Source organism: Panthera tigris, chromosome A2 (genome assembly GCF_018350195.1).
Source record: "Panthera tigris isolate Pti1 chromosome A2, P.tigris_Pti1_mat1.1, whole genome shotgun sequence".
Classification (NCBI taxonomy): Eukaryota; Metazoa; Chordata; class Mammalia; order Carnivora; family Felidae; genus Panthera; species Panthera tigris.
In genome coordinates, this window is record NC_056661.1 from 110,248,192 (window position 1) to 110,263,676 (window position 15,485).

Here is a 15,485-nt window from a genome sequence, read left to right on the forward strand (position 1 = left end):
TTAATGGTGTGATGAGCACACAATTTAGCATGATGGTTATTTCTCTGGAGGGGGGAAGGTGGGGAGTATGGGGAGAGACATGGTTTGTTACTAACTATATATATATATATATAATTATAATATATGTATAACAAGAGAATATATGTATATACATCCATATATATATGGATATATATATAAAATGAAAGAATATATGTATCTTCCTCATCCCTCTAAGTATTGTGTGTGTGTGTGTATATATACATACATACATACACATATATACATATATATATATATACATATATATATATATATATATATATATATATATATATATATATAGTACTTAGTACACCATAAAAGAACAACCAAAAAGTATATAATTGTGAGATTGGAAGTAAATGGAAAATTTTGGTGAGATTTTCTCTTCAAACTTTTTATGACCTGTTAAATTAAATTGAGTGTCCCAAATTATGCGACCCTATATTTAAATTTCAAAATAATATACATTGAAGAATGACAATTAAAGAAATTTGTTTATACTGTCTTAATCTCTTTTATATTCCTAAAGCCTTTATTGTCACAAATATCTGTTTAGAGTGCCCTCACTTTTCAGCTACTTATAGAACATATTCTGTTACAAACCTTTCCTTCCACCCCCACCATTAAAAAAAAAAAAAAAAAAAAAAAAAAAAAAAAAAAAAAAAACAGAAGGAAATGTGATTTAATGGAGTTTGAAAGAGTAGAGGTTTTTCTTCAGGTCAGTGACAGGACATTCACCTCCAAAGCTGGAAAGACTAGTTCAAAAGCAAGCAGTGACTTACTTCATAATGAATTAATTGTGTGCCTGAACTATGATCCAAAAGGCCAGGTGGGCAGACCTTTATGCACTGATGGGTAGCCTCTCCGTGGCCCAAAACAAAAAATTCAACCCTGATGGCTAACATGTGGTTTTCTGCTGTGTTGCACTTACAGAGGTCTGTAATATAATTCATACTGGAGAGGTAAAGAGACAGCAGAACTCAGATGGAAACTCTCCACAAATTAATATCCTAGCTGTGTTACACAAAATGCTTCCACCTACACTAGAAAAAGAGGAAAACAAATATTTTCAGCAATTCTTGATTAACAATCATTTTGGGTTTAGTATGATTTTTACAGAAATCTTCCAAGATTTCTGTAATTTCATATCAATAGAAATATTTTTAAGGTATGAAAAATACACATCAACTACACTTTGAAAAGCCAAGCCGATTGCTTGGTTCACCATTTGCAAAACAGGCTTATTTTACCATCTTTGGTTAAACAGCACAGGTGAGTTTTCATTTTAAAATAGTTCAACGGTGTACATTTGAATGAACCTTTATTCTGTGACCTGTAAGTATAAAAGCATGCCACCTAATTCTTTCACGGCCCGTGTAAATGAACGGGATCTACTCTACAGGATTTACTTAGGAAACAGGAAAGTAACGCTGTATCTCAGGCTGATCTTGAGGCTTAGACAAAAGGAAAATTTTTCTCTTGTAAATTCATATGTCCTGCATAATTTAGATGGAGGTTAAGACAGAAGTAGGAGGAGAATTTACTCATAAGTCCCCGCTAAGGAAACAGCACAGCCAATTTGAAAGTATGGGTCTTCCATTCGACAGGCTCCACAGGAACCTGGCTCCAAAACCGACTACTTTGTCATCATTGGTTAAGTCGCTAAACTTGCCCTGACCTCAGATTCTTTATCTAGTGAAACGTAGTCATGCCTACTCCAACAACTTTGTTGTGAGGGATCGGTGTTAGGAAGGTGGGTAGTGAATTGTGAAGTGTGAAACGAGTTCATTCTTTGTTGTTGTTATCAGTACTGGCTCCTAGTAGGGAAAACTCATTAGCATGTTTGTCTTCAAGCCAGCAAATCACATGTGAGAGTGAGTCTCCATCTGCTCTGACCACTTCTGTTCCATTTCTTCTATTTCTTGCATATGCTCACTCCTGAACTCGGCTTGTTGGAGCTACTTGTTTTACTCATTTGTAAACTTGGTTGGGGAGCTGAAACCTCAGGAGTTTCTATTTCCAGCTCTAGTCAGAAATGTCTTTACCTATCTAGTTACTTTATTGTTAATACTGTGGGCCTGCGGGTTCAAATGTTTCCGTGAATATCAACACCATTATTTTAGAGTCCGTAGATTTATTTGATAGCTCCGTTAACAGTAGCCAAGCAGCTGGTTTATTTCTATTTGAACATTAGTGTCTGGCTCTGCTGTGCTATTTTTTAAATAATTTTTTTTCCAGCAGATTCAAACGATTTTTTAAAAAGGATTCTAATAATAAGGTTAAGTACTCTAAAATCATCTGAAATGTCACCTATTGTGTTTGCCCCAATCTCACATGACTCCTCTGCCTATTGTTTCATCATGGTTGTTGTGACATTTGCTGTAAATGTTATGCTTCCTCCTGAGTGGGTGCAGAGGTATGGATTTCGATGGCAGAAGATAAAACACTTTCCCCCCATCTTTGGGGGAAAAGAGGCTGCTGTGACAAAAGAATCATTTAGTAGGAATAACGTGAGTCAATATTGTAAAGCAAGACCTTTAATGAGACCTTCAGCAGTGCCTTTTAAATGCAAAGGAAGCCCAGTTGAATGATAATATTTTTTGTCTCCATATCATTTTATAGTAGTACATTTTTGGATGTCCAGTAAATGTAAAAGCTTAGAGATTTAGATTTCTAAAAACTTTCTTCATCACATGGAGATTTTAATTTTCTATCTGCCATCTGAAAGGACAATAGAAAATAAATACTATTGAAAAAATCACTGTGAAAACTACAAGTAAGTATTAAATGATTAAGATATATATATTTGGTTTGGGGTTTTTTGTTGTTTTTTGTTTGTTTATTTGTTTGTTTTGAGACAAAGCGTGCGAGCAAGGGAAGGGGCAGAGAGATAAAGAGAGAGAGAGAGAGAGAGAGAGAGAGAGAGAGAGAATCCTGAGCAGTCTCCACACTGTCAGCATGGAGTCCATTGCGGGGCTCAAGCTTGCTAACCCTGAGATCATGACCTGAGCCGAAATCAAGAGTCAGGTGCTTAACTGACTGAGCCACCCAAGCGTCCCATCTTTTTTAATGTGGCTTTCTTTCAGATAGTCTAATTTGGGGATCTGGGACCTTTTAAAGCTAAAGCAGACTGAGGTTTACAAGCATGTCTTCCTGCATGCCATTCTACTACACATAGATATTACCAGATCATGCCAGTCAGAGGTACCTCTGTCTCATGCCAAAGGATCTGATGTCCAGGGAAAGGTGGTTAGCTGCCTAGTCATAAGCCAGTAAGTGATGGAGCTCAAATGTAAGACACTGGGGCCACACTTATTTTCACCAGTCCAGACTACTCCTCACCAAGACTCTGTAGAGACTTACATTCCCTATCTGATGCTCATGTATATTGTAGGTAATTTTGACCATGTAGTAAATTTAAAATTCTACACCCACTTTCTCTAGGAGCTTCTTAAGAAGTAGGTGATTATTTACATAACTAGTTTTCAATCAAAGATCATCTGTTGACTTCTTTGTCTTAAGAGTCAGAAAAGTATTGCCCTTCCTCCCTCCCTTCCTCCATCCCTCCCTACTTTCCATTCCTTCCTTACTCCCTTCCTTCCTTCCTTCCTTCCTTCCTTCCTTCCTTCCTCTGTATCTCCTATCCCCACTTCCATTTCCCTTGCCCCCATAGGCAGTCATTCTCTCCTGTATTTTTTGTTTGCATGGGCTCTTACATCATTTGTATTTTCTGCTTTGTGCCCCCAAATTTTAGTGAGTGTAAATAGCATGGTGTTATCAACCTCATTCCATTTCTTATTTTTACCACTAAGTATATGTTCTTAGATCTAGTCATGTCATTATGGATGCATATACCTAATAGTTTGCTTTTAATCACTGTAACAATCCCTGGTGGGCAGTGCTCCATTTTATCTACCTGTTCTCCAGCAGGATGTCCCAATGAACTCCAGTTCTCACTCACCACCAAAAACTGCTTCAATAAAGTTCATGCTTCAATGGACATCATCCTAAATGATGATAAGTGAGAGATTAATGAGACAATTTCTTGAAGATATAATTCCCAGCAGAATAATTTTAGGATCACAGCGTATAGTGTAATTATTTGTTTATTTTTATGAATTACTCATTAGAATTGCTATACCAGTCTACAGTCCCACCAGCAATGTGTGATGGTTTTTACCTGTCTCAATTCCTATGACATTCTGAGATTTTGTATTTTTCTAACTTTTGCCCATGTTCCTTTTGTAAGAGATTTTGAGTCTTTTCATTGAAGCTAACAGGTTTCTGATTTCAATGGCAAAATTAATAGCTCTGTTGAGAGACATATAATTTTTCAGTATATTTTATTCATTTGGATTGCAAAGATTATCCATAAGATAGGCTTCCAATTGCTATTATGGTGAGAAAAAAAATTTGAGAGTCATTATTAAGATGTGAGTAGGCCTTCCCTGCCTCAACACCTGACTCGGTCATATCCCTCTTCTCAACATCACGCTCTTTCCGGTGAAATGCTCCTAGCTACCAATCAAAGCCTGGTAAAAAACTGACACCCTGATCTGTGCCATTGAAGTGATTTAACCCTACTCTAATTATCATAGTTTTCAAAGGTCATTAGTTAGTTTTCTATTTTTCTGTGCACCTAACTAGCATAGCACAGTGCCACACTGTTAATCTAACTGAATTGTTATTTATTAATTGTTTTGTAAATATTAAAAGGTGGTCACTTATACATTTAATATTTCCATTTTATCTTACTACAGCAATGCTTTCTAGTTCTGAATTTTTTTTTTACATTAAAACCATCTTCCCCATGTTCTAAGATGGAAAATGGCATTTTAGCACAGCTCTGATTTAAGGGCTGAGTCGGTTTCAAAATTGCTTCCTGGAAAAATCATGGCTTTGCCTGAAAATGCTTGTGATCTCACCACAATGCTAAGGTGGAGTAACCTTCCAGCCTTGTAAGAATACTGGTCAGGAACCTTCACTGTCTCAGTGAATTGGTACCTCTCACCACGTCTTTGGCTGGCTTTCAAGTGTGTCTGCCCTCTTTTAGCCGTGTAGATAGAATACAACTCTAGGTTCTTCCTAAGAATCACTAACCTGGAACAGATAGACTGTGTTGATCAAAAAGCTGTATCAAGGAAAGTTGTATTTAAAGAAGATAATTTGAGGAAAACATTTTTTCAGGTCTGTGAAGTTATTTGTGATTATAGCCATTCCATGTAAATTCTCTGCCTGATACCTTATCTTGTAATTGAAGGAAATGAACTAAGTAATGTCTAAATCCCTGAAGTTCTGTGATATACTATACCAATTAGTCTCTGTGGGAAGAACCAGCTATATACCTAGTGAACATGGGGGACTCACGACTTTCCTTGTTTCCTCAGGAATGGTCTCCATGACTTGAGCACCCTCATGTCTGTAAAGTCACCAGGGCTTTCGCTTTCTTCTCATGTCCAGGTCAGCTGGTTCCCAGTTGCACACATTTATTCTTTTCCATCAGCCTCAGGACCAGATTTTGCTTCCTCTTCTTTTCTAAAGTGTCCCCCATATCCGTACTTTTTTTTATGGTTCCCATATCCTTCAGTAATGGTGGTCCAGTGAGATATAGCTTCTATAGCAGTACCTGACAACAAATCATATAGCCTTGATCAGTTTAAAAGTTATGTTCCTGATCTCACCAGGGACCAGAATTGAGCAAATCACTCCGTTTCTTTATCCATAACTGAAGCATAATGATAGCTACAGAGTGCCTATGAAAAATAGGTTAATGTCCAAAAAAGTCCCTAGCCCAGAGGTTGGCACATGGTAGGTGTTGAAAAGCAGTACACTGTCATAAGAAATGGAGACACTCGATTTTGACATGAAACTTCAAGAGTTTAATCCCATAGTGAGAATTTTCTGTTGTCTTCACTTTAGTCAAAGCCCATGTGAGCAGCTGGTCCGCTGCTGCTATTATTACATCCAAGAAGAAGTATTTTTCTTACTTTAGCATAGGTTTGCTTCCTGGGATGAGGTGGAAAGATATCACAGAAGTTCATTCTGTGAAACAAAGATGAACTCATTAGTGTAGCCTGTGGTATCTTTGGTGCCATTCCCACAGTGCATGCCAACTCTCAGTTGTGAGATAAACAGATACAATCTGGAATGCATATTGTACATGATTTAAAGTGCTTACTTTTCCACATTTATTTATCTTCTATGAAAACATAAGTGAATGAAATATCATTTTATTATAAATTACTGCTTGCAACTAATAAGCCAGTTAAAATATTTTTTGCTTCCTCACACATTCGTTTTGTTCTTATTCAAGCATATATTCCAAACTAAAAATTAATATTAAAAGCATATTAATGTAAGCAAAATAAAAGCTTGCCTTTTTAATTAGAGCAAATATGCAACTGCTACTTAGAGCTCCTAATGCAAAATTGCAATCTCACACATTGTAATGATCAGATCTTTTCCTGCAGTCTTTATGCTGTGGCATTTTAGACAACTTTAGTTCTGTAAAGGGTTGCATATAAAAGCAATGTATTGTTAAAACTTTCAATATACCTCTTGATTTTCATGCACAAATATCTGCCTTGTCCTTGTGAGAAAAAAATAAAATCTGAGTTAGCTTGGAATTCCCGGTTGCAATGAAAAAAACTCTACATTTAACCTTCTGCTCTTATTATGTTAAGGCTACGACTCATCTCCAAACAAACCTATGACTGAGGTGATGTTTTGGAATAACATCCTGTGTTTTGGTGGCGCATCACTCTTCAGTGACATTCTGAGGTTGCATTGTATTAGCACATGATATTTTCCCCAGTTAATTGATATCCCAGGTTTGTCCAGGGGAAAATCTACAGCTCCCCCAAACATGCTTGACAAGTTATTATATTTACTTTAGTCAAAGCCCGTGTGTGCAATATCCCTCTTGGAGGTGGTCTATTATTGGAGTCCCATATGCTTTTTGTTTGGGAAGAAAGCAGTCACTGTGTCATACTGTTACATGGAGTATTCTTTTTCAGGGATGTTGTTCCCTTGGGGACCATATCAGGCCAGAGTTCCTTAGTCTAATAAGACCTTTGTAACTCTTATTGTATAAGAGTTCTGGGAGGGAAGCAAGAGTTAAACAGAAAATGTAATTCAAGCAACCATATTGGGCCACATGTGGGAAAACATGACTCTTAGTATTGGATTAAAAAAAGGTATTTGTTGTAGAAAGGACTGTGATGCGAAAACATTCAAGGTATTTTCAGTGTAAATGAAGCCTTTTGTGGCACAGGGAACTTGTAATATTTTAACATTTACCTTAGCTACTGAATATGAATAATCTAAACATACACCACACAGAATTGTCTATTCATAAATTTTATACTTAATAAAGATATTATTAATTATAGAAGTCCTGTATGGTGATATCTAATCTAAGATTTTCTTGTGTGAGTTTTCCCATCAGTAAAATGATGTTTAATCCATATAAAGATAATGATTGTAGCAACATTATATACATATCATTACTCAGTAATACAAAAAATACACTCATAAGAATTACTCAATTTAATTGTTATACTTCACCAATTGAGGACAGACATGCTGATTATGGTCCATAAAGGTAGAATTTTGAAAGTGAATTTTGCACAATGAACACAGAAGCTCTTCACATTTTGTGGTGATTTCTAATGAAGAGAATTTTAATTTGCACATAGAACTTTTGATACAGAAATCAAAATAAACATTTAATATACTTGACTATTTTGATTAATCATGATAATATAAAATATATTTTCCAAAATGTGAACATTTTACAGTAAAATTTATGACATAATAATGTTTTGAGACTCCTTTTTGTTTTTCTTTTTCTTTTTCTTTTTTTTGTTGTTGTTGTTAACAGCATATGGTTTCACAGCAACGCATTCTAATTCACGAAGATTCCATGAACCTGCTAAGTCTTTATACCTCTCCCTCTTTGCCCAACATTACCTTGGGACTTCCAGCAGTGCCAGCCCAGCTCAATGTAAGTCATTACACAGTGGCCCAAGTGATATTTTCATAGGGGAGCTCTCTTTCATTTCTTGTATATTTACACTTCAGGGAAACTTGGTAGAGTTCATTTCTCAGAGAATTCATCCACTTCACTCTGAGTTGTGCAGAGACATTCAGTTTCATTTCAAATTAAAGAATTATTCTGGTTCACATAATACTATTTATAAAAATAATAACTAACATTTGTATAATGCTTTATAGCTTTTAAAAAAGAAAGTACTCTCCAGACATATTATTTTAGTAGCTCCACACAGCCATTCCATGAAACAGAGATTACAGGCCACAGTGTTACAGTAGAAGAAGCTGAGATTTGGAATATTTAAAATCCCAAGATCACAGAGCCATTAAGTAACATACGTAGGACTCAACCCAGGCCTGTGTTGAGAGCTGTAGCTTCTAAAGCAGGCAGCATAGGTTTATAGAATTTATTTTGTGAATGACTTTATCTTCAGAATTTAAGTTACTGACTCTGTCATAGTAAGGGACATATCTGGAAAACCTCTCTGTGAGCAATATTAAATTCTTCCCAGGAGATTCAGAGTGAATCAGTTACTTTAAAAGTCCTGACATCTGAAATAGGATCTTTGGGAGGTACTGTCCTACTAGCAGAAGATAGCAATAATTATTTTATACGTATTCCCCAAAATAATATAAAAGATGTGTAAGCTTTACCTGGAAAAATTCATCTGTGACTTGTTGTGTAAATAATACTTAGGCAGAGGTCATGGGATGCATTAGGTTTAAAGAGAAATTTTTTCCAACCCTTGGCACCAGTTTTTTTCAAACTTTAGCAGCACATCTTCCATGGAGTTCCAGCTTGTCAAATTCACATCTTTTACAATAAGCCCACGCCAGGAAATTTTAAAGAGTTGACCATTTTGTGATTAGTTTATCTTCAGAATATAAGACCTGTATACGGTATGCTATTTTATGCACAAGCACACCTACCTAACATTTTTAAATGACAAATTTTATAATTGGGTTCAATACATGTTATAAAATCAATCAAAGAGATTCCTGATTATATTTGGCATTTTTACCAAATGTTATCATTTCTCTTACATGATATAGTAATCTTCTACTAGTGAGGAAAAAGCAAAATTTTGTTGTTTTCTATCTGAGGATTGAAGAAGAAAAGCTTAACAATACTGATTTCAGCTATGCCTTTGAATTTCCACATGAAGCGTTAGTAAACAATTGGTTCTAGTGAAAAAAAAAGGAATTAAGGATGAAACTAAATATAAATGTTAATGTATGGTATTTTCACATCTCCACTTATTAAAAATTATTTTTCTTCCATTCCTGTTTTTCCTCTTCTTCAGATGATAAGCAAATACTAACATAAAAGCTTCTTATGACACATGAATAGGCATTTCTTTCCACTCTTTTTTGCGCGTTCTAAGTCATTCCTACCAGCTAACACAAACATACACCACTTTTAATGTGGTCAGAGAGAATTTTTTCCCAAAGGACCAAGTACTAACGCCAGACCATTTAATGTTTCAATGGTAATACAATTTGGTACCGTTGGATGAATAAACCAATGTGGTTTGGATTGAAGTTTCGTTTTTCTTTGCTTCCATTTTGGTGTGGATGAGGCCATCACAATTAATTTTTCAGTTTAACATTGCTTTGGCAAAGGGATCTCTTAATATTCCATTTCCCCACTGAATAGTGGGAAATTTTAAGGAAAAGAGGCCAGGAGAAGGAATCACTTCTAGATTAAACATTGTGTTGACTTGCCATGTGACTAAGACAAACCATTTACCTCTTTGTCCTTCAATTTCGCCATCACTGAAAATTGCTTTGCTTCCCTGGTGCACAGCAATTTTGAAAGATGAAACATGAGTTTTGAAAAGAAACATGCCACATAATTTTGAGGTATTAGACTTCTGCTTTTGTAATGCCAAAATGACCTCCATTCATTAAATTCTTTGAATAGGATAATGCATTATTACTATTGATGATATAATTATTATTACCTTATTACTGTGTTATCATACATTTCAAGTTCTTAATAGCATTTTTATTTGATCTAATTTCACTTGTAGTTTATTTTATTAAACAAAAGTATCTGCAGTGTCATTTTCAATATTTAGAGATTTGGGGATCTGTTACAAATTAATATAAAATACATGTTTAAATCAAATTCCTGCATTTTTATACAACTGCTCATTGAGTTGGCTGAAGACTTTTATTTTAAAAATTAAATATTGGAAACCTACAGCTCTGTGAACTTATTAGAGGTCATTAGAGGAATTGTTCCTTCTGCATGAAACTCCAAAACTATAGACAGTCTTATCCCAGCTTCTTTTTTGTTAATGTTTATTTATTTATTTTGAGAGAGGAGGTGGGGGGAAGGGCAGAGAGAGGGAGACAGAGAATCCCAAGCAGGCTCCACTCTGTCAGCACAGAGGCTGATGCGGTGCTGAAACTCACAAACTGTGAGATCATGACCAGAGCCAAAGTCAGACTCTTAACAGACTGAGCCACCCAGGTTCTCTTTATCTTCAGCTTCCTCATTGCTAAGATACAGTCACTAGTTCAGCAATTTGAATCAATTTTATGTTTCCAGTATACCTTTTACTTAAACAGTATATTCAAATATTTTAAACATAAACTTCCCAGTTATTAGCCCTGAAATTAGTATTATTATTAGTTAATGCTAAAATAATCTTTAAGTTCAGTACAAGGATACTCAATACTAAATTGTCTCCCAGGCTTCCACCCTATTTTTATTTCTCCTTTGTTGATGCAGTTAGTTTAGAAAGACATGCTGTCGGGCAAAATAGGTGAAGGCGAGTAAGAGGTACACACTTCCAGTTGTAAAATGAAGAAGTCATGGGTATGTAAAGTACAGCATAGGGAATATAGTGAATAAGATTGTAATAACTTCATATGGCAACAGAGGTAACTACACTATCATGGTGAGCAGTTCATAATGAGCACTTCAGCAATGTTGAATCACTATGTTGTACGCCTGAGACTAGTGTAGTGTTGTGTGTGAACTATACTTCAGTTAAAAAAAAGAAAACACTAGGAGAAAAAGAAGACATCCTATTACACATTTTCCCTACTCAGCCATCAGTAAGATGGGGTTTATTTTGGGTAGGGAAAGGAAGGATTATAGAATAAGAAACTCATCTAATGGTGTACAGACCTAATGGATGAAAAAGGATTAACATCTTTATTATTTCTTGACACAGGCTTCGAATTCACTCAAAGAAAAACAGAAGTGTGAGACTCAGACGCTCAGACAAGGCGTTCCTCTGCCTGGGCAGTATGGGGGCAGCATCCCAGCATCTTCAAGCCATCCCCATGTCGCTTTAGAGGGAAAACCCAACAGCAGCCACCAAGCTCTCCTGCAGCATTTGTTACTGAAAGAACAAATGCGACAGCAAAAGCTTCTTGTGACTGGTAATTAATGACACCATCATCTTAGGGCTTTCTTTTATCTGTGTTCCAATGTAATGCCCCTTTAGCTCAAGACCCTATTAAAGATTTACATTGTCATGCAAGGGTCTCCCTGACACTTGGTATTGTGGGAAAGGCTACTATTTTCATTTATTTCTCTAGATACATGGTGGGGAAAACACCTCACCTTGTTAAACCTTCATACGTACCAGAGTCGATTACTGGTGAGTCACTGGTGAGATGCATACCTATCTAATGTTCTGGCATTTCTGCCTTTACCCCATACAACCTAGGTTTCTTCTGTTGTTTGCCCAGCAGAATCACTAGTTTCACCAAATTTCTCATATATCTATTTTCTGTGGCTTTTTGTTCTTTTATAAAGCAAAATTGTATGTGTGTGTGTTACATTTTTTTTTTCAGGCGGAGTTCCCTTACATCCTCAGTCTCCATTGGCAACAAAAGAGAGAATTTCACCTGGCATTAGAGGTACCCACAAATTACCCCGTCACAGACCCCTGAATCGAACCCAGTCCGCACCTTTGCCTCAGAGCACATTGGCTCAGCTGGTCATTCAGCAGCAACACCAGCAATTCTTGGAGAAGCAGAAGCAATACCAGCAGCAGATCCACATGAACAAAGTAAGCCCCCAAGCCGAAGTCAAAATGTCATAACCACCAATGGGGGAAATTGGGGTTCTCTTCACTGATCGGGGCACATGAGAGGAGAATGTTGGGATCTATCCATCACAGTCAAAAGGAGATTGCCATCCTAGCCCTCAGGGACAGCATCACAATATCAGTATTTTCACCATGACTACAGTCACAGGATGCTTATGGCAAAACTGAGATTATGGATTAGTAAGGGCTTTCATGATTGAAGCCCTATCTTAATACATAAGCGCACACAGGCACCTGTGTGCAGAGCCCCATTTTCTGGTATTGTAGAAAAGGCTTGAGGCAGAGTTGAATGTGGTGGATCGACAGCTCAAAAAGTTTGCACAGGTGCAGGCAGATATGACAAGGTTAGCCAACAGAGTATTTCTCAGCAACTTGTATGTATCCATGTTGCATTTATTTTTTAGTATGCCCCACTTCATTCCAAACAATGTTTGAAGCAATTTCTCAGAAATATGTGGTAATTTTCTGGCAGCCTTATTGTGGCCAAAATGGAAAGCTGATGTATGTATCACACCACATCCTTAGGAGCTCTCCTGCTGAGGCAACCACAAAGAAACAGTGATTACAATATGACAATATCAGACAGGCCAGGCCAGTAACATTTTCAGTGAATTCATAAGCAAAACTGGTCTTCCCAGCTTTGCCACTACCGTCTGCTAGGAGTTTCCAAAGCAGAGTCTTCTCCTTCCTGGACAGTGTTTTGGTCCTGGATGTCATAATTCTACCCAGTCTCCACTGTTACTGTATCACCTACAAGTATCATGGAGAGAGGTTTTATATTAAGAAATGACATTCTGTTTACTGATAGGTAGCCAAAAAGTGGCTTACTGTTTAAAAGTTTTATTGTATCGTGATGTAAACAAAGCAAAACCTCCTGGGCAAAGATCAAATCATCTTTGTAATAGCATTTAGGAGAAAGGGGGTCTTTATCATGTGCTCACTTACCATGTGTTTATTGCAGGTAGGGTAGGGTGAGAGTTTTTCTCTTCTCTTTGGCCTCCAGCTTAATAAGGCAGAGCCATGAAGGAAACACAGGCTGAATACCATACTGCTGAACAGAAATTCCTCCAGCCCAGCCCTTTGCTGCTTTCAAAGATGATGTGTATGTGTGTGGGATTGGGGAAATAGGACCAGGGGATAGATGGCGGTGGTAACTACCTTTCCTGCCGTCTTTCATTCTACTGCAGACTATATTTCACTATATTGCTTATTACTCTTTATATATCATCAGATTGATGCCTGTTTCGTTGCTACCACATTTCTCTAAATTTATCAAATTATTTTGTATCAAATCAGTCTCACTGGAGGCAATCAACTTCCTTCTTGTGTAGTGACGGAGTACTTTTGATTTAAGAGTGTATGTCTGCTATATTATGGTAGAGTTCGGTTTGTTTGTTTTGTGGTCTCTCAGCACTACTTATAACTACTGGGAATTCCTGAAAAATTGTCCAGTGACCAGTGAGGAAAACTTTATGCAGAAAGAAAGATTAGGAATCCTACATTTTGCCTGATAATATTTTGATCTGGAATTAAGTTCGTTAGATTCCTGTTAATACTTTTAAGATTATTTGGGAATACATTTTTCATGACCTAGAGATGCTGGTGTTTCAGACTCAGTGGTATGCTAATAACAGAATCTTTATATTTTAGTATCACACTTGAGATTTTGACAGGCGGATGCTAACCTCAGTCACATGGAAGAAACTAAGATGAAAAGCAGGCATTTGCATTTGAGCAATGAGAAGAGCAAATCTTATCAGAGACCTTCTCCCATGTGGAGCTGATTCCTTGGAATCTGTTAAGAATTCTTCCCAAAATTAGAAACAAACCTATACTCTCAGGTACATGTTTGTACAGTGGTTTGACTATTAAATCTTGTCTTAATTAGGCAAAATGAAGTCCAGAAAACTTCAAAGTACAAAGCTGATCTTTATATATTAACCCCTCTCAGCTTGGGTGTTTAGATTACTCAAGCAGGTCTCCAGTTGGCTTTTCTCCAAGTATGTATTCCATATGTTTGATCAAATGGCATATGCACGTTGGGTATTCTCCAGATTTTGAAAATATTTCACCTGCCCTCAATTGTGTGAGGGAACAGAGAAGAATCTTAAAGAAGAAAATATTGAATCTCTGACCTATTCTGAAGTATTCACAATAGAACCATCAAGAAATGAATTGCTACTGTTCTCCCTTCCCCAGGAGGTGATGAAAACATTTATTTCACATTATGTGAGGGCCATAACTGAGATGCCAAAAACCAATGCGTTTGTGTATAATTATATATTTATGTGTATTCTAACCATTTTGAATACCCATTAATGAGAAATAACCACAGAAAATTTAATTTATGTCATTTTTCTTTCCTGTTAAAATGGATGAATCTATATTGAATCTACTCAAAATGGAACCAAATAGTTGGCATCATAAAAATGTCCCTGCTCTTGAGGTACTTACAGTAGCAGGAAATACATGCTCACATAAAGACATTGGTATACAGATACCCTGTTTGAAAATGTCCTTTTCTTTTGCTCCTTCAAATTTTTTTTTAAGATTTAGAGAAGCAAAAATGCAGTGACAACAAAAGAAAAAATAAGTGTATTTGTCTCTAAACCTATAGCATATTAAATATGATTGTCCTTCCTGGCATGAAATTTTTTTAATGTTTATTTATTTATTTTTGAGAGAGAGAGAGGGATGGCAGAGAGAGAGGGAGAGAGAATCCTAAGCAGGCTGTGCACTGTTAGTGTAGAGCCCAGTGCAGGGCTTGAACCCACCAACCGTGAGATTATGACCTGAGCTGAAACCAAGAGTTGGATGCTTAATCGACTGAGCCACCCAGGTGCCCTGCTGGTATTATTTTTTTTTTAATTTTTTATGTTTTTTAATTTTAATTTTGAGAGAGAGAGAGAGCGAGAGAGCATGAGAGCAAGTGGGGGAGGGACAGAAGGAGAGGGAAACAGGATTGAAAGCAGGCTCTAGGCTCTGAGCTGTCAGCACAGAATCTGATGTGGGGCTTGAACTCACATCCTAGGAGATCATAACCTAAGCCAAAGTCCGCACTCCACCGACTGAGCCACCCAGGTGACCCTCCCCCTAGTGTGAAATTTTTAATGATGTAATTGAATTGCTAATCATCATTAGAAGTCAAAGCAAATCTATGTTTTTCAGAGTTTATATAATAATTGACTTATTAAATTTGGAAAGCTTTGTCATATCTTACTATTATTTGAATCAACCATTTATGAAAGCCGTCATTCCTGCTTACTATAACTATACAATGTAAATATTATTAATCATACTAAATAACTTACCTACCCATTGCTTGATACTTTAAAG

General features: G+C 36.6%; 1 protein-coding gene across 4 annotated transcripts in view; it reads left to right on the forward strand.

The window, feature by feature from the left end:
• Positions 1-15,485, forward strand: part of HDAC9 (histone deacetylase 9) — a 955,850-nt gene that overhangs the window by 565,311 nt on the left and 375,054 nt on the right. For all 4 annotated transcript variants that reach the window (XM_042967858.1, XM_042967863.1, XM_042967868.1 and 1 more), the window contains 3 exons: positions 7,907-8,029; positions 11,265-11,475; positions 11,893-12,110. In XM_042967858.1, coding sequence (XP_042823792.1) covers positions 7,907-8,029; positions 11,265-11,475; positions 11,893-12,110 — 552 coding nt within the window. The remainder of the gene's footprint in view (positions 1-7,906; positions 8,030-11,264; positions 11,476-11,892; positions 12,111-15,485) is intronic.